The sequence below is a fragment of the Anas acuta genome, chromosome 1 (assembly GCF_963932015.1).
Source record: "Anas acuta chromosome 1, bAnaAcu1.1, whole genome shotgun sequence".
Classification (NCBI taxonomy): Eukaryota; Metazoa; Chordata; class Aves; order Anseriformes; family Anatidae; genus Anas; species Anas acuta.
The window spans coordinates 28,606,520-28,625,459 of NC_088979.1; the positions used below are offsets into that span (position 1 = coordinate 28,606,520).

General features: G+C 49.2%; 1 protein-coding gene and 2 long non-coding RNA genes across 4 annotated transcripts in view; 1 reads left to right on the plus strand and 2 right to left on the minus strand.

Moving 5' to 3' along the window:
- Positions 1–130: 130 nt before the first annotated feature.
- On the minus strand, positions 131–3,989 carry LOC137852513 (uncharacterized). Of its 2 annotated transcripts, none has more exons than XR_011093900.1 (3): positions 3,284–3,989; positions 2,798–2,939; positions 131–896 (listed from the first exon to the last, which is right to left on the minus strand). It is a non-coding gene; the product is annotated as an uncharacterized lncRNA (long non-coding RNA). The 2 variants fall into 2 exon arrangements; XR_011093901.1 differs by having other exon boundaries at positions 3,430–3,987.
- A 113-nt stretch (positions 3,990–4,102) lies between these two features.
- On the minus strand, positions 4,103–7,293 carry LOC137852519 (uncharacterized). The gene is made up of 4 exons (XR_011093904.1): positions 6,777–7,293; positions 6,197–6,309; positions 4,702–4,861; positions 4,103–4,279 (listed from the first exon to the last, which is right to left on the minus strand). It is a non-coding gene; the product is annotated as an uncharacterized lncRNA (long non-coding RNA).
- A 3,313-nt stretch (positions 7,294–10,606) lies between these two features.
- Positions 10,607–18,940, plus strand: part of KPNA3 (karyopherin subunit alpha 3) — a 48,836-nt gene continuing 40,502 nt past the window's right edge. Inside the window, exon 1 of the mRNA XM_068674323.1 lies at positions 10,607–10,799. Within this exon, the coding sequence (XP_068530424.1) occupies positions 10,725–10,799 (75 nt within the window). The 5' untranslated portion in view covers positions 10,607–10,724. The remainder of the gene's footprint in view (positions 10,800–18,940) is intronic.

An 18,940-nucleotide genomic window follows, 5' to 3' on the forward strand; every position in this document is an offset into this window, starting at 1 on the left:
CTACGGGACCTGGGCCGGAGTGCAGTGTGGCTGCCTGGCAGAATTCATCTGGGGACCTGTGAGACCCGAAAATAAACTCAGGAACCTAGGAAGGGTTTTTACCCTCGGTCTGAGCCTTGAAAGCGTGCAGCTGGATGTGCTGGCCCAGCCCTAAAGCTGCTAGCATTAATACAGGCAAACGAGCCCCCTAAATAGAGAGTGAGAGAGGAAAATGCCAGGACCAAAATAGCTGCGTTTTGCAATTCCTGTTTTCTGAAGCATGCAGCTCTACTAACAAGGGCATCTTACGTCTGTAAGCCCTCCAGAAGAGGAAAGTCGTAATGAAATGCTAACAAGTGTCTTATCTTCACTGAATGCGGATTCACCCGCTCCTAATTTTCTCATCTTTGTAACTTGTGAATTTTGGAGTTCATTTCCATATTTTGTTAAATTTCTATGCATCATCCGTAGCTGAGTTTTGTAGCATTAACCCTCGAGTGCACGACAATTTTGTAGCCGAGTGGGGTCTGCAGGCTGGGGGGCGTCCTGGCACAAAACAGGCAAATCTGGTGCTAAAAAGCAGGAAAATGGGATTTAACAAGAGCTTTCTGAGATTGCCATTTGCCACACGTTACTCACCATCATGATGGCAGTGTAAATATTCATCCCTCCGACTTTTTTGCTGTTTGTCTTGATACTCCTTTCGCTTCATGGAAAGCCAATATTTGGAAGGAATTAGAAAAAAAAAATTGGAAGGAATTAGCTAACACAATTAAATTACACAACGAATTATTTGGGCAGTCCCAGCTCCTGCAAGGGGTGAGCCTGCCGTTGTCTGTCCTGGTGTTTCACTGCAGGGAAGGACGGCTCTGGTGGGAAATCTGGAGCCCTGCACACCTCGATGATGCTCCTGGTACCTGAAAAAAAAAAACAGTGAAGCTGTGGCAGTGCTGTAGCTGACCTGACTCAGCACATCAGCCCCAGGTATCCATGTTTCTGTGTTTTTTTTTTACCCAGTAGAGGCACAAAACCAGTATCTTTCCCCCATCTTCTTCCCCAGACCCGCCGGTCTTTGCTGAGCACCAGAAACCACCATCGTGCTCCACTTTGCTCCCTGTAAGCTTGCCTAAACTCCGATGCCATCAGCAGTTTTCTGTGTCAGTCCCCAGGAGACATCCAGGACACCAAAACAGCCGCGGTGTTGGGAAACCACTTGGCACACAGCTCAGCACCTGGTGCTGCGTGCTGCTCCTTTCACCTTTCCCTCCTGCGTTGCACCGAGAGCCACGAACGACTTTAAGCGGGTGACTAGCATCCCTCAGCACTTCTCAAGGACGCCGTCACCTCCTTAAAATAATGAATCCCTGATTCACGGCAAGTAATTTCATGGTTTCTGTGTGCTTCGCTGTTGGGTCTGGGATGTGGAATCAGTTGTCGTCCCTGCGTTATGTGTGTCTGAAGGTACCAGGCACAGCGTGTTGCACCCACGTGCATTGCCTGGCAGGCTGGTGTGCGATGGCTGAAGGAGATAATTTAATCTTTAATCTCCCTATTTTCTCCCCAGGGCTTGCTGGCTGCTGGCACGCAGCTCCTGCACATCACGGGAAGCAGGGACAGCGTGTGTGAAGGCAGAAAGGACGGTGCTTTCCCACACTCCGCCTTCAGAGAGCCCAGCAAAGTACAACCCATGGTGAAACCTGCTGTCAGGGCCCAACAGAGTGGTCCAAAAAATGTTTAGGTGAGCTAAACTGGCTGTGAAGAAACCCAAGTGCAGAAGAACCGGCCACCAGAGCTCTTTACAGGTCTTGTGTCTACATCTAAAGACAGAAAACGATGATTGGAAAATGAATTACCAAGCTTTTACTGGGTTCCTCTATTAGCTGTTCCTCCCCTTTGCTGCTGGAAAGCGTGTGGGGTCTGCTGAGAGGACAGCAAGGGTTGGTGGCAGCAGGGAAGGTGGCCAGCCTAGGTCTGAGCCACCCAGCTTGTGGTCCTGCTTTGTTAGCAGTCAGTATCTTCTCTAGGTCCCTTCCCTGTGCTTTGGCTTCATAGGGCAGGTTACAGAGACGATTCCTTGTGCCATGGACAGGGCTGGCACCTTGGGATGTCACCGCTGCGACAGGCTGCTTTGGACCAACATTTGGGATCGTTGTTCTGGGGCTGCAGGCATTTCACACGCCCATCACCACGATATCTTCCACGGCTCTGAGTGGCCTTGCAGAGCTCCCCTACTGCTGAGCCACCAGAAACGCGACCTGGGCAGCAATTAAGGAGAGCTTGTGCAAGGCATCTGCCCCCTAATTCATTGTTTCTCTTCTCGGCATCCTTTAGGGGAATAAAGTGGAATGTGGGTGCTAAATAATGAGCGCGCTGAGGGATTTATTGCTATTTTAATGTTCTATAAGTAACTTCCAAAAGCTACAGCTCCGAATAACATGTGTATATTGGTCAGATATATCTAAGATATGAAGTTTTAATAGCTCCATTTGTCTTCCTGAATTGCGTTTCTACTAGATTTACAAAATGTGTTCATATTTCACTCGCTCCCTGCCCATAACGATCTGCATAGAAATCTTATCATCACCAGTTTAACTGCTAGGTGAGGAAGTTAAATGCGAAGGGAAGGTGAACAGCGGGTGGCTCCCTCACCCCTCGTAACCTGTGAGGATTTCTCCTCTGGCTTCTGCATCCCCACGTGTGTTCCCAGTGCTTGATACCACCCAAAGCAGCGACCGTAATTATTATCAAACCACCAGCAGCACCTAGCAAGAGCCCGAACAAAAACCCCGACGTGCTCGTTATCGAACCAGGTACTTACACCTAAACGCATCTCAGCCTCTAGCATCTCTGGAGGAAGCAGGATGTTTTTTCTGGCACTTTCCCCACGGCAGCCTCGGAGGTTCTGAGCACAGCAGCCGCCAGCCAGCTCCGAGCAGAGCCCCCCTGCGCTGCTGTCACAGCTGTGAGTGTAAATGAAAAAGCAGTTATCTTTGGTAGCCTGCAGCACTGCTATCTCTGCAAACACGGGGCTGCTCTACCCCTTTTACACTGGTGGAGCAAGGATTCACTCAGTATCCTCTACACAACTTCAAATATACCTATATTTATATATATATTTATATAAAATCTGTCGATAACCACAGCGACACGCAGAGTGTGGAGCCCGGGAGCTTTCTAAGGGTGCCCAACCCAAGTCTGCCTCCAAACCGTGCCCCTATCACCTTTGGTTGTTCCAAAGGGATGAAGAAGCTTTGCAGGGCTTCTGGTTTTGCTGCTGGTGGTTCTCCTCCCTGCTTATGTTTACCTTGGCAGGGCAGGAAATATCGAGTGGCGTCGCTGCCGTTTTGCTGGAGGGCTTCTGGGAGGTCCTGGTGGCTTACTAGCTGGCTCAGAGCATGAAAAATAGCCGGGGAAAAAGAACAATATAGACATCCATCCTTCTCTTTTTACCTTGGATCGAGTCCCTGACCTGGCTTACCACTGGCTTTGAGGGGCAATGCTGGAAGGCTGAGCATCGAGCCCTGCCTGCAGCCTTCCTGTGTGCCGCTCGTGGCTGTGGAAGATAAACAAGTTACTGGGCTGTGCCCATTCTTCCTGCCTCTCCCCACCCCTCCCGACCACATAAATTGGTATTAAATCCCACTTTCAGCTATATTGTAGTACCCACACCAGGCTGGCTCACACCTGGTTCAACTCAGCCAGATTTTACATCAACTGTGTTGAATCATCACCAAACGATCCGTGAGCAAACACTTGGAGAAAGCTCCCTCCCCTCTCAGTTACTGCACAACCACATTTTTCATTCGTCTTGTGTTGTCGTCATCATGCGTCAGCTTCGATAGAGCATTGCCAAGAGGGTTTTGAGCATATATATATGCTCAAGATAGATATATATGAAAAATATATGGTTACTATGGGAAATTTGTTGGGGTTGGGGCACCAGTGGAGGATGCCCAGCAGAGGATGCTCCTCTGGGGACCTCCTGTTCCCTCTCTTGCCAGCTGGCCACTGGGGAGAGTTTTCCTTTCCCTTCTGCTTCTCTATTTTTACTTTTTCTCTTTCCCCCAAAAGTGACCTTTGGGGTCAAAGCTTTCCAGCAGCTCCAGATCCCGTGACTGAATCTTTGTGCAGCTCCACCTGCCTCAGCATCCTCCAGCCCTGCTGCTCCTGCACCAGGGATCACGTAGGGATGGGCTCCAGGTGACCAGGAGATGAGGTCTACGTGGTGCCTTGATGGTCCGTCCATCCTTGAGGCAGCCGTGCAGGGTGAAGCCAAGGTTCAACATAAAGGCAGAGAGAGCTGTGAGTAAAGAAGTGTCCCATGTAGGTGAGTTTTGCATCATCGTCCATTATTTTCAAACATTTGAGGTAGCATCAAGGATGAAAACAAACTCCTGCCCTTAACCAAAGCAACCCAGAAGGCTTCCCGTAGTGATTAATGGCTTCGGTCCAAAGGGGGAGCACGGAAACACAGAAAATGAGGCCAGGATCCGTTTCCCTGCCTCTCCTCTTCTGTGTCACCGTCTCAGTGGCATTTTGCTGAGAAGAGCAATGCCAAACGGGTTCATGATGCACAAAACACATTTGATACCATCAGAAAGCCATTCAAGAGGCTGAATGCTGGCCTGCTTTAAAAAGTGACAATGTAAAAACAGAGCTCTCTGGTTTGACATGTCTGGCCACGTAGAGCAGATCTCTCCGTGTGCCCAGAAAATTGCTTACCTTCATGACTGAAACGAAACCCTCTGGCTGAAGGCACGTCCCCATCTGCTTAGCCTTATGCGCGTGTGTCGTCTGGTTCCTTCAGTCAAAATAGCTGTGCACGTTGTTATTTTCAGAGCTTGGGACGCTATTGCCATGGGGACCGGAGATCCAAATAGATCTGGAGAGCAGATCACGAGAGGCTTTAAAATAAAATTGCCGTTTCTGCCAATAATCACGTGAAACCGGCAAAACGTTTCAGCGTGTAAGCCTGGGGGCTCGCTGCTTTGCTGACTTCCTACAAATGGAAGTTACTGAGACAACAATATTGCATTTGTTTGGAACAACACGGCACCAAATGCGCAGTTATTTGAAGGCTTTAAATATGGAGAACCTCTCCTCCAACGAAGGGGACGCGGTGGCAATAGCCAGCTCTAGTGGTACGTGGTGATAGCAGAGATAGAACTGCGCTTGAATGTTCTCCCATTGAGGCACATGAAGGGAAGCGTGCCTTGTTCCAGGGTCCCCCAGCACCGCATCTGTGCCATTCTCTATGAGATACACTTCCATATGTATATAATATGTACGAGCAGAAGCTAAGGCTTGTTTTGCAGAACAGCAGCTGCAGGAAGCTGCCTCCTCTTCTGTCATACACCTGGGTGTAACCTCTGCAGCGAACTGATCTCAGCTCGCACAAATGAAGCGAAGTCAGGGCAGGTTAATACTTGGAGATGAGAGCACGAAAGAAAATCCGCCTTTCTTAGGATGCTGTCATCAGAGCTGCATTACCTAGGGACAGGAACAGCCTGATCTGGGAGGGCGCGGGAGGCACGGCCTGCACAACACGCATGCAACAGGGAAATACGCCTTGTGTTGCTGGCACCAAGGGCAGCAGAAGCCTCCTGAGCCTCCCCAGTGAACCCTTGCCTCATCTGCAGTAATTATTCGCCTGAAATTGCCTTTGCTTATAGGAAAAATTCTTAATCTGACTTAGTGAAATCACATCAAATCCACTTGAAGGCTCTCGATAACCCTGGATGATGTGAGCGCTGAAAACTGCTTTGGTGTCACTGCAATTCCACTCTGAGATATTTCTGATTAAAAAGAAAATAATAATATTAAAAAAAAAAAAAAAAAAAGAAAGCCAATTTCCTGCAGTGCAGGTACTAAGTCCTGCAGCTCTCAGAGGCTGTGTTTAGGAGTAAAAGCATACTGCTGACACGTGCCAAAACCTGAAACTGAGCATCGTGGTTTGGATGGTGAGGTAGAGCCGTGGGGGATTGCCCCAAGCTCATTCAGTCTTCAGGACAAGGCTGTCTGGTTTGCAGCAGGTGAGTCTTCTTCATGCTGGAGCTTAGGGGCTGAAATGTTAACCTCTGCCTGCTCTCCCCCATCCATCCAGGTCCCCTTGTCACTCTTTGCCGTGAAGCAGAACCAAACCGCTCCTGCTCCAGAGGGTGAGGAATGTGGTACCCCACACCCTGCGACCAGAGCACTGAAAGGAGGTCTTCATTACCCCTGCAGAGAAAGTTTCCCCAATCTGACGGCATTATTTGCTTTGTTACAGAGCTCTTCTGCAGCTATCTCCCTTCCAGACACACTTCCCTCTCGCTGCCATATTCTGCACATCTGTAATGAGGAGAAGAAAGCAAACTCCCAATTATGCCAATTAAATTATCCACTTTGAAATATAAATTAAGAGAGCCATCCTGCAGACAGTCACTCCCAGGTCCTCGGGGACCTTGCCTGTAAACAGAATCCCTTTGCTGTCTCCTTCAGGCACGGCTCAGTCTGTGTCAGGAATTTCCTGGCTCTTTTAGGTGCTGGGGCTTGGCATCCCCAGGCTGTGGGTGCAGGAGGTTTGGGGCCATGGAGGAGACCTCCCAGAGCTGTTTCCACCAAAAAAAAAAAGCAGTGAGCCCACCATTTTTTGCTGGTGGTGGTACTGCCCAGCCTCCTAATGCCATACCCAGGAAGTTGATGGACCCATGGCTCTGCAAGCTATATCTCAGAAGCTTGGCTTGTGTTCAAGCTAATTAATTAACATAAATGAAGCATTAACATTAATTCATTATCTAATTAATTAACATACTCACCAGTATGGACCTTGATTTGAGCTGGGACTGATCACTTGTGGTCTTGTCTGGTGATCTGGGCTTTTGGCTGGCCTTGGCTGCTGTCACCTGATGAACTCTTCTTGGAAGTGGGCCCTTGTCCACGAAGCCCCCACCCCATGTCCGCCCCTGGCCCTGGTCCACCTTCTCTTACTGAGCTGCTCACTGGTGGTTGGAAACAGCACAAAATGAGGAAACTCTAGGGTTTCTTGTGAGAATAGCGGAGGATGAAAGTGACACTCCGTCCCAGGAGGAACTTGCCCTAATTGTCCTGCCAAAGGATGCTGAGGCAGCAGTCTGGCTCTTAGACTGAACCCAGGGGGGCTGTGAATAACTGGAGGCGTTACGGTTCCTCCTTCACTTGAAATGTCCCCCAGCTTCTGGAAATGCTGGTGCAAAAGCCAGCTGTCCCATCGGTGCTGCTGTTCCTGGCCTGCAGATACCAAGGCCTGCATAAACCCAACCCCTGGACTGCTTCTTCCAAAGCCGGCCTCATGCCAGCTCCTCCGCCAGTTCTTCGTGTTCCCCCAGAAGCAAAGCCAACCCTCTGGGACTGTCCTGGCACAGATCTCCTCCTCCTCTCCATCAGAAAAGCACTAGAACAAGAATAAAAGGTGATGCTTCCCCCAACACTTCCCCAGGTTCATTTTCAAATGAGGGGTTTCCTGACCTGGGTGTGTATCTTTGACAGCAACTTTCCTTGGGTTTCTTCTCTTTGTTGGATCTCTCGCCTCTCCTTCAGGCACATTGACTCGTAGCATCCACAGTATTTCACAGCAGTCTTCAACAAAGCTTGAGTCTTTACCAGGATTTACTTCACGTTCATTACGAAGCCTTAGTCACCATGAGGTAAGAACATAACTTTCCCTATGAAGACAAACTTTGAGTTCAGTGACAGAAAGTACTGCAAGCACGCATCAATAGCCTGCCTCTATCAGACAAGGGAAAGCAAGCCCCAAAAGTTAACATCTGCTGGGAATTAGGGAGCACTTGAAAAGCAGCAAATTTTATAGAGAAAAGCCCCCTCCTGCTCCACTGTGATGATGCTCTGACATTGTCACGGCAGTGTTGCAACCCAAGCTGGAAATGCTTAGGCATCCCATTTTGGGATGGGTGAGGAGGACATGAGACCGATGAGTGGTTTAGGTGAACTTAGAGACTTAATTAATTATCCTTGCACCTTTCTGTGATTGGAAGTTGCATGATTTTATTTTTTTGTTTTTGACAGCCAATTCAGCAGCAGCAGTTTGAGACCACACCACCTCGCCAGCTGCCCCCCTCTTCTGCTGGGAGCACCAGGAGGCACCCACACCTCCTTCATGCCATGGGCCTTGGTTTCAGCTACCTGTGACTGTGAATAGAGAGAATGGGGAGCCGACACACGTTTATTCACCTCTCCTGCCTTCTGACAGCCACTGGCAGGGTGGGACTGGCAACAGGTCGCGTCCTAAATCACCGCACCTAAATCTCCCCAAGCCTTCTTGCAGGGACAGCCAGCAAAAGCGTGACTCGGATTCATCATATTTCCTTCATGTGCTGGTTTTATTGCAACTATATTGACCGGCAGGTATAGACAAAACTATGGACTGCAGAAGAGCAAGTGACTGGCTATCATAGGAGGAAGCAGCCTCTGACACTGCGTTCTTGAGGTGATTTCCAAAATATGGCAATGTCGCCAGCTGGGTCAATTTATTCAGCTGAAACCAGCAGATTGTCCCAGAAATAAGCACAGCTCAACTCTGTTCAGTCATGGGATACCCAAAGAGCTGTTACAGTCCTGCATCTCTGAATTGTTATGAAAGATTTTTCCTCCCCATGGCTCTTAAGTGACAAAATTTATGTTGTTGGGGCACTGAAGGCACTCACAGACCTTGCTGGCCACAAGCAGCCTCCCTCCTTCCCCCTCATCTCTTCCAGTGGCCCAGGAGCCCCATTTCAGCCCACCTCAGGGCCCGTGGCCAGGCAGGGCTGTGGTGGAGCTGGAGACCAGCCCAGTGCAGCATCGTTAGGGCAGGGACTGATGGCCCCAGGGGGCTGAAACGGAGTGTGGGGGGGCAGCACAAGGCCAGTAAATCCTATCAGTGTGCTCAAGGCCTTGACGTGTACTTTTCAGGTCTTCATGGCCAGGAACATGTTAATATGAAGCTCATGTGCTGAGGAAGAATGGCTACCCTGAACCACGGGCTTCACTCAGTTTCCAAAGTAGCGAAGTACTCGTAGTATCTGTTAATGACAGTGCCAAAAAGTAGTACTTGCTTAACTACCTCAAAATGTTTTCTCTCTGACTACATGCAAGTTTAATTATGCAGTCATGAGCACCACTTTATTCAGGCAATAAAGCTGATCCAACTACCATGTAGCTCTGTCTAAGAGGCATTCAATACCTGAGGGTCTACTAAGAGGAATCAAGCGCACCGCAGACACTCCCATAGGCTTCCATCATGAGGAGGAAGAAATGGGATTGGAAAGACATCGCCACGATTGCGTCTATAAATTTTATCTATCTGTTGGAACGGGTATAGATTTATGGATCGGTAAATTGAGTTGTCGCAGTCTGGGCGCTTTCCATTTCTTATTTGTAAGTTTTCCATGTTACTTCATAGGTTATATTGAACAAAGCTCCTCTGTTCGTGCCAATGGCCAGCAGCTCCTGCGGAGGATGGCTGCAACACCCCGTCTGGCAGTGATCGAGCCAGCGTTGCTCTGATGTCCGAGCAGGTCTGAGTAAGCCACAGCTGGCAGCTGCAGCCTTTCTTGGCAGGTGAAGCAAAGCTCTCAGCTCCTGAATCTGCTTCGGCAGCTCTGCCAAGGACAGCTGGGTCCAGTTCCCCTACAAAACTGCAAGCGTCGGGCCCCAAAGCCACCTCTGACATGAGCAGCATCGACAAATGCCGTCACGCTGCTCGTGCCACGTGGGCTTTGCCTGCTCTGGGCTCCTTGCTCTCTTCCATTGCTCGCAGTGGTGGTGAATTTACCCAGGTAAAAAACACACTGAGAGGGAAATGTGTCGAAACTGCGTGGAGACAGGAGGGATGGAAATGATGGAAACGCTGCACCGGCCCCTTAGATACACACATTTGGCACACAGCAGAAAGACGGTGACAAAGCACAAGTTTTTTTATTTTTATTCCCCTGCAGCAGGCTGCAAGCCTCGCTATGGCCGGGCGGGCAGCGGCGGGGTCACCGCCATTTCGGGGACGTGAAGAAGGGCTGGGGGCATTAAGGAGCTGAGCGACGAGAGGGGGACGCTCTGAAAACGGGGTTTGTAGGGACACGCTGCAGGTTGTGAGGCGTTATCAGGCAGATGGTGAGGCGTTATCAGGCAGGTTGTGAGGTGTTATGAGGCAGGTTGTGAGGCGTTATGAGGTGCAAATGTGACACATTTTGGGGTATTTTGTGTGTGGGGGGCGTTTTTTCTTGGATTTTTCTTGGGTTTTATGCTTGAGAAACACTGTTTCAAGGCGGCCTGGGGGATGAAGTGATTTAGACGGCTGTGTGTGGGGGGGAGTTTTTGGCACCAGAGGAGCCAGCAACCGCCACGGCCATGCTGGGACCAACGGCTCCTCGTGCGAGGCCACCACCCTCAGCGTGACTGTGGCGGGAATGGTGGGGAGAGGGGGGGGCGGCGAGAGGGAAAGGCGGCCCAGAACTACACCTCCCATCACCCCCCGCGCCACGCCGCGGGGCCGAGCCGCGCCGCCATTGGCCGAGCGGCGCCCGCCGCTCTGGCGGTTGCTAGGCGACGGCGCGCGCGCCCGCGCCCGTTCCCCCCCCCCTCCCCTCCCTCCCCTCCCTTCCCGGCGCCGCGCGCGCGCGCGCGCTCTCGTCACGGCGCGTCCCCCGCCCCTCGCGCGAGCCGGAGCCGCCGCCGCCGCCGCCTCAGAGCCGGAGCCGCCTCAGAGCCGGAGCCGCGCCTCAGAGGGAGCCGCCATGACCGACAACGCCGCCGCCGGGCTGGAGAACCACCGCATCAAGAGCTTCAAGAACAAGGGCCGCGACGTGGAGGTGGGCGGCAGCCGCGGGGGGCCGCGGCCTGGCCTCCTCCTCCTCCCCCTCATCGCCCTCTTCCCGCCGCGCCTGAGGAGGAGGAGGAGGAGGAAGGCCGGGGGAGGGGGGTGGGGGGTGGAGGAAGGCCGGAGGTTTGTGCTCTCTCCGTCATGAGGGCGGCGGCCCCCGGGGGCTGGCGAGGAGCACAATGGGGCCGCCGCCGGGGGGGGGCCGCCCCCGGGCCCCGCTGAGGGCCGCTGCGCCGCCTCGCAGCCGGCGTTGGAGGCTGCCCGGCCCCAAAACGCCGGGCTGAGAGGGCATCGGGGGGGCCCCTTCGCCCACAGGGGTCCCCCCCACCCCCCTCGGCCCTAACGGCCTCCATAGGGGCGGCCTCGGTGCTGGCCTCGCGCAAAATCAGGGAAATCTCTCGCATTATGGGTGTTTTTTAGGGAAAAAAAATAAAAGGGGTGTGTAGGGGTGGTGCTGGAATCCCCCTCCCAGCCTGGTGAGGAGGGTTCGTGGGGAGGTGGAGGAGAAATGTGTGTCAGCTGCCTGCAGGGTTCCCCTCAGGGGGCTCGCCCGGCTACTGGTAACCCCCCGTGGTACCACCACCCAGACACCCCCCTGCCATCGCCCAGAGCCCCCCGAAAGCCCATCTGGGGGCTGAGCAGAATTCACACCTCTGCTGCTATTGTTTGGGTGGAGACGGTCCTATGCGGGTCAGCCTCGGCAGCAGCAGTGCCTTTAAGATGACATTCACCGTGTGAACTGTGTCTTAATTTTCGCCTAACTTAGTGACAGCGGGTCCTTCTTACCGGTAATATCATCTGCGAGGAGCGTGTTAACTTCAACACTCCTGGCTGACATTGGTAAAGGCTAGCAAGCCGCTAAAAATTACCCATCTCGCCTTCAAGCCGTTGCTTTCCAGGGTAGGAGGAGGCGTGGTGGGTTTCTTTTTCCCCTTCTCATCCAGCCAGGCTCTTCCTGCTGCTCCTCATTCATTTTGTCCTTGTCTCATCTCCCCGTGTTGCTTGCTGGCTTTGTTGCCGCTTCCCCAGCCACTGGCCCGAGTCCATCGGAGCTCTAAACAGGGAAAGGTTAGGTATGCTCATGCCTGGTGCGAACTGATCTGTCACCCGTACTTGCTTATGTTATAGCATGCCCAAGACTAGGGGAATTAAATATCCGCCTCTGCGGGGGGGAGGAGGAGAATCGGCTGCCTAAGCTCCTCTGGAATCAGTTAGAGCAGACCAGCGAAGGTACCTTAGGTCTCAGGAGAACGGTTCCTCCTGAAGAGGAGTAATTATTTTGGAATAGGGTGTTTGCTGTTACGGAGGATTACATCCTCTAGGGTTATCTTCCAGTGTGCTGACTGACTTCCTTTTGTAGCAGAGCCTAAGATTTTGCCAGATAACCACGTTAACGGTGCCGGAACCGAAGCTTTCACCCATGCTTTTCAAAAGCATGAAAATCCAAGAAACACGTTTCTTCTGGGGGCACCAAACAGGTGAAACTCAGGAGTGAGTGGAAGTTGTATACTCGTGCAGGTATGCTGAGTGAATTTGGGTGCATTTCTCTTCATTTACAGGCCTGTAAATGAATCGGTGTCTTCCATGTTTTCCAACACAAGTCATGTGTGAAATTTTTGACCATACCTCCTTTTTGACTCTTTTTTTTCTAATCATGGTACTTACTGAAAAGCTCAGAGCATTCTACTAAGTAAACTTCAGATAACTTGGGTATCTGGAAGTAAAACCAGGTAAATAAAGTTCGTAGCAGAGAGTGAAGGAGCCCAGCAGGACTATATAGTTGCCATTACTTGCTGTGCTTCTCTGGAGGTACTACTGCACCGTCTGACAATTGTGTCTGTATTTAGTGAAAATTATCAGTTCTCCCCCAAACAGTTCATTCCTAAATCAAGTATTTATACATAATTCTCAACTGTCAGCAGTAAAATACGCTAGTTTTGGTGCCTGTGCCTCAATGAGGAGTGTTACGTAAAGATCCTGCCTCCAATGTTCTTGTACTTTGAAAGCCAAGCTGAGAACTGCTATCGCTGATCTGCATCTCTGCTTTTTGTCAGATTCCACCAAAGAGGAAAAAAGTGGTTAGAATGACGGAGTAATAAATCATGGCCTGGTATCTAGATGATATCCTTTGGAAAATCTCAAATATTCAAGGCCGTGTGCTCTCCGCTTCGGTTTGAAAACTGTTGTTTGAGTCACCTTGTGCCTGGAGACAGTCCCTGCCTTTGAACTCATCAGCCTTGAATGCGTTTTAAGAGTACCTTAGTAGTCTTCCTTTGGCTTCTAATAAATGCTGATGAGTTGTTATTGATCCCCTCTGGGTACAGACTATTATGGCAGACCAAAACACTCCTTTAATTTGTAGTTAACTCATATTTTATTACCGGGTTTGCTAGGCCGTGATCATCTTTGCTTTTCGTTAATGCAACCGTAAGGGAAACAAGGGATTAGTAAGCACTGGTTTCACGTTAAGACAGACCTTTATACCCTGTGCTACTTCTCGCTGGGCTCCCTTTTTAGGACCAAAGAGAAAGATCTGCTGGGACTCCTTGACCTGCCCAGTCCCACTCTGCCCTTCTGAGGTTGAGGTTTGGGTGGAAGTTTCCCACCATTTAGTTGCCTTCTTGTGTAAATGAGGTAGAGCTGTGCACGTAGAGCTGGAATTGTGATTCTGAAGCATTAATACTAAAGGCGTTTATCTCCAAGCAAAATCAAATGCCAGAAACAAAGCATTAGTCACTTAATATTAGCTTGTGTTCTCGCTTTTATTAGCGAGGCTCTTCTGTTTTTATAGGCCCTGAGATGTGATTAGCAGCAGTCAGAGCGAACCTGAACCAGCAGAGCTGGGCGATGAGCAGCCAAGCGGCTTCATTTGGACCAACGACTGCCACAACAGTTTCTCCTCACAGCCTGCACAATTTCATATTCTCCAGGGATATGAAAGGGCTTTTTAAATTGTCCCATGGATGGTGAGAAAGCCTTCCTGTGTTGATCACAGGCATGGAGCCTCAAGTCTCAGTGGGTGTTTTTCTAAATGTACAGCGCTGATTATTCCAATACAATTGGGGCTTTGCAGGAAAAGATTGAACAGTTGCAATCGCTTAATTTGTAATACCCCCTTGTAACTGCTGGCTTTATTTGTTTATAATTACATCCAGGATAACCTAGCTTTTATAAAACCGAACTTCAGCCTTCTGATCTTTCTGTTTGCGGTTCTTCAGCTTCAGATTTCCCTGGTAATGTTCTTCCTGCAGCTTTTTACTCTTGTGACTTCCTGGACCAGAAACTTGTTACCTGTTCTGTATTACAAACAGCAGGCACCAATCTGTTGGCTCCCCATCGTGATGTTTAAGTTGATAGATCAAACAATTCAGACAATTTCTTTTTATCGGGATCAGTCAGCATCTTTGGCTAAAACTGAAGAAAAATTCTAGATAAACTGAGATGCTCTAATTTGTAGGACTGTCTGTGTGACTTAACTGTTAGTTTTTGTGTGGTGCAGTGAGACTGTGATCATGTAATTAGCGAAATGCATACTGGATCAAAAGTCAAGTTCCCTGTACTCCCATAAAAAAAGAGGCAGCAACTGAGGAACTAGTACATTACAGCCTAAATAACTACCTGTAAAAGCTTCTTAATGACTGGGGTTAAAATTTCCTTTCTGTATCCTTGTCATGCCTCTCATTGCAAGGCAAAATAATACAAACCTTTGGTATCTTGAACTTTTGTTGCTTGATCTGTAGGATGAACCTGCTGAGATTTGGGAGAGGCTGTTTACCAAAAGCAGGCACAGCTGCCCTGTCATCTTCCACCTCCCAGTGCTGTATTTGATTTTAAACTACAGAGGTCATGGCCACAGATGTTTTCTTCCCAGTTACGGTGTTTTGGGGCCAGCTCTATCACCTTTTGGTCTGTATCACCCTTGGTCCCGGGGACTTTGCAGGATCCGTTCTTACTCTTTACCTTCAGCCTCCTGATCCTGTATGAGGCAGAGGAAGATACTGGGCTTAGCCTGGATCTTCATCATCAGCTCGGGCATCTTTGGTATATTTACTCCCAGCTATTTTGCAACAACCCAGGTTCTTTCCAGAGCTCGCTTTCACAGGTTGGTCAGCTTTCTGCTTCTCTCTCTGCTGGCACAGGATCTAATGCTGGCAAAAGAAGGGTTGGGAGGGAATAGGGCTGGACCAGCTGATTTAGGTTGGTTTAGGTGACCGTGGGCCTGCTGTCTTAATAGCCTCGCTGGCTCGGGGAGGCTCAGCAGCCAAAGTGAAAACACAGGAATCAGGTAGCTTCCTGCTGGGAACCGCATTTAAGGTAAGATCTAATACTCCCGTGCAGAGCTTCTGAGCTGTCCTGCAGCTTCTTTATTAACCTTTCAGGCCAGTGTGCCCTTGGGAGAATGCAGGTGTACGTGTCTGCACCTTGGAAAGAATTACTTGGGTAGGAAGGAAATATGAGGTATGTGTGGGAAGCCTCCTTGCCTGCTGTTGCTGCAGAATTTTGTAAACTGTAGTTAGTCTGCAAGTAAAAAGTACAGTGCTGTCAAAAGTTTGTCACTTGAGGCAGAAAACAAACACTTAACAAGCTCGCTTAGATATATTGTCTTATATTTTCCTTGTGAAACTCCAAATCTACTTTATGCATTGCCTAGAAATGTTTAAAGACAAATAGCTTGGGAGGACGTTGTTGGTTTCAGAAATACCTGTGGAGAAAGCAGTTTGGAGGTGGCATCTCATGATGAACGTAATCTTCGTAAGCTGATTGGGATCTGTGCTTGCTGGATTGCCTGATTTTGGGGTGGTCCTGTGGGGACCCAGGAGCTGGACTTGATGATCCTTGTGGGTAATCCCAGCCTGGGATGTGCCGTGGTTCTGTGACGTTACAGTTAGCTGTTGTAGAGATATACCAAGATTTAGGTGTGGTGGGGTTGTTTTTTTTTTTTTTTCATTCTTTAGTATGTCCAGCAACTATAGCTGTTGTTCCAGTATCCCTAAAACCTCTCCTATTAAAGGGTAGGGTTTTTAACTTGTAAAGTGTCAGGAGCAATACAACTGCCATACTAGTTCTGAGAGCTCTCTAACTATTCTTACATAAGTTGTTTGAGATTTTCATAACGTTCAGTTCTAGCACAAATCCAGGCTTGAATTTTTCATCTAAAACTGCGCTATTTGAAGAGGCAGTGCTTAGGAGGATGTGCCAGCTACAACCGAGTGATCAGATTTGTATTTATTGTGGGGTTGGAAGTGGAATTAGGCACCTAGTGTACAAGATTACGGCCTGAAGAGGCAACAGGGTGGCTGAAGCTGATGGGATGTGTGAAGAAATAGCCAAGTAAACTGACTTGAGATGCAAAAGAGCTGTAAGCCCTATATATTTTCCAAGAATACAGGCTGTTAATTGTTTCTAAAATACCTAGCAATGTGAAATACTGATGCTGAGTTGGTATTTATTTCTAGGTACTTCTGTAAGAGCAGGAGCTGTGGGCCTTGCAGTCTGTTTCTGTTGGTAGTCAGAGCTGGTTTCTTCCAAAAAGCTGCTCCTGCCCCAGAACTGGTGGTACAGTGGGGTGGGCTAGGTGCAAAGCTTTTCATGTTTCTTTTGATTTACTCCCTTAGCTTCCTCTGCTGGCCTCTCACGTCCAGGAGAAGACAAGTGGTGGCTCAAGGTGTTGTTGGCGTGGAGGGAGAAAGCATGTTTGGGGTGGTGCTTGATGTGGGGTGCTTATCCCTTCGCAGTCAGGCTGGTGCTGTTGAATCTGCTGAGGAAATTCTGTGCCCTTTCTCCTGGGTCAGCTGGCTCTCAGCTCCTCTCTCAGGTTAAGCAAATGTTACCATCGGTTTTGAGCTTGATTTGGGGTGTGTGTGTCTAATAAAGTACAGCAAGCACAAAATAGGACTGCGTGCTGCATGGATGGCTGCAGAACCAGAGGCAAAATGAGTATCCTTCCCCATTCAGCCATCTCCTGCCACATTACTCATTTCCCTCACATTCTGTAACGCCTGTGATCGGCTCAGGGTCTCCTCCGCGTTTTTAACCTTGGTCATTGTCAAGTTCAGTAACAAATGGACTTTGGAGGCAGTGATGGAAGAGGTGATTTGCAAAATCAGCTCGGAGAAGTGGCTTCCTCATCGCTGGACTTGTTAGCCTTGATGGAGGTGTATTTTAATGAGCGATCAAGCCCCGCTGCAAACTTGCTGGTGCAGAACCCACTCAAAGCTCGTTTGCATGAGGATAAGGTGGTCAGACAAGGTGTTAGGGCACCTCATTGCCTGGTTTTTGGAGATGCAGTAAGGGATTCCTGGCCGGGCGTAGCGTGAGATTGGAGGTGTGCAGTTCTCAGCAGAATCTAGTCCTTGCCTTCTAGGCAGCTGCAGTCCAAGTCCCAGTATTGAGGAGATGTTGTGGCTCCTCCCAGGTGAGCCAAGGTCACCGCAACCAGCAAACACCATCGTTGTGTGCGGGTTTTTGGCAGCAGGGTCTCTTGCTTCTTTGCATGTTCACAACCAAATAGATGCAAAGGCAGAGGTGGTGACTTCTCTGCACTGAAAACCTGACTTGTGGCCAGGTAAAGACTGCCTTCCACACCAAGAGCAGACCCTGAAAGGAGATCCCAGCCAGGAATCAGCAGGATCCTGATGACCACCATTCTTCAGATGTGCAAGGAGAACATAGACTGCCATAACATGGAACGAGCAGCTGTTGAGAACAACCTTCCAGGCAAGCAGAGGTGTTTAAGGGGCTCTGACACAAGTCCATCAGAACCAGGCCACTTCTGCTGGTCTAAGCAACTTTTTAGGGCTAGCTGGTACCCTTCTTATGGAAGGGTAAACTTCAGGCAGTAGAAACACGAATTCAGGGTTCATGTCACACGAAAAAAGTGAGGTAGAAGCATCTAGAGTTTGTGACCCTGCAATGATTACATTCGGAGGGGCTGCTGATAGGGTTCCTAAAGGATCGTGGGATGTTGCTGGAGTGTGTTTTCTGGCTCCCAGTTCTCCATTTTCTTCCAGGCTTGTCAGCTGGGGCTGTTTTCTCTTGCATCTTGAGCAGAATGATCTCTTCGTAGATTTAATTAGGCAGCTTGCACATTTAATTTTTTTTGTGCCTTTTGATTATGCCTTTCAAAAATAGGGGGGGAAAAAAACAAACATTTCATTTGAGTCATGTAACAGACCAAAAAAACTTACTGTGGTTGAATACAGTCTAGCTCTCTGGGGACCTGATTTTTTTGTTGTTGTTGCACCTTGTAAATGTATGCAAATTGCAATTATTGTTTCCCATTTTATAGATGGGAATAATTGGGCTTTTTTCCTCATTTCACAGGGAGGATGTTTATAAATGTATCGTGTGAGGTGCTTTGAGATTACAGCTGAAGGCTGTTCTAGTGTCTGGAGAGGGAGTGTCACTGTTCAAACACGGGTTGTACAAGAAGGTACCTGGCTGGTATTTGGCCTGGTAGCTGTTCTTTCTGTTACAAGACAGCTAGGTTGTTGTCTTTAGCCTGACTTGCTGCTTCTGGAGGGGATGTAAGAAAATAAATCGTAAATTCAGTGTCCAGGTTACAGAGCAGCCCCAGAAAGGGGTCTGCCACTTTCTGGCTTAAAGGGGAAGGCAGCTGGGGAGAGTTGTTCTGTGTGCTTGTTTTTGTTTTTGTTTTTGTTTTTTTTTCATTTAAAGGAGGGGAAAGGGGAAACTAGTATAAATATTGGACAAGCTTAAGGATGTCTTATCTTCTAGGACAGTCCTCACAGAAGTCTGTGAGGCCTTTCTGACCAAACACTTCATTTTGTCACTGGTTATTGAAAGTAGTTACCTACAGTGATGACTTCTTGGAAATTCCAGGGGAGGGCAGAGCTGGGGTCATGTGTGGGGAGAGACCGGGGCAGCAGGGATGCTTCGCTTCAAGGTGAGGGTGTGTTTCTGGTTCCAGGAGGCCCTAAAGCGTCTGATCCACAGTTCTTGCAACACAGGGAAATCATAAATATCTTCTCGGTGTTTGCACAACTGAACGGGAATTTGTATGCTGGCAATAGCAGATTCCTGTAACCTAAACCTGTACTGATGGATCATTGGATGTATTTAGTGTGTCCAGAAGCCTTGATCTTCAAAATTTTTAAAAATTTTGAATAG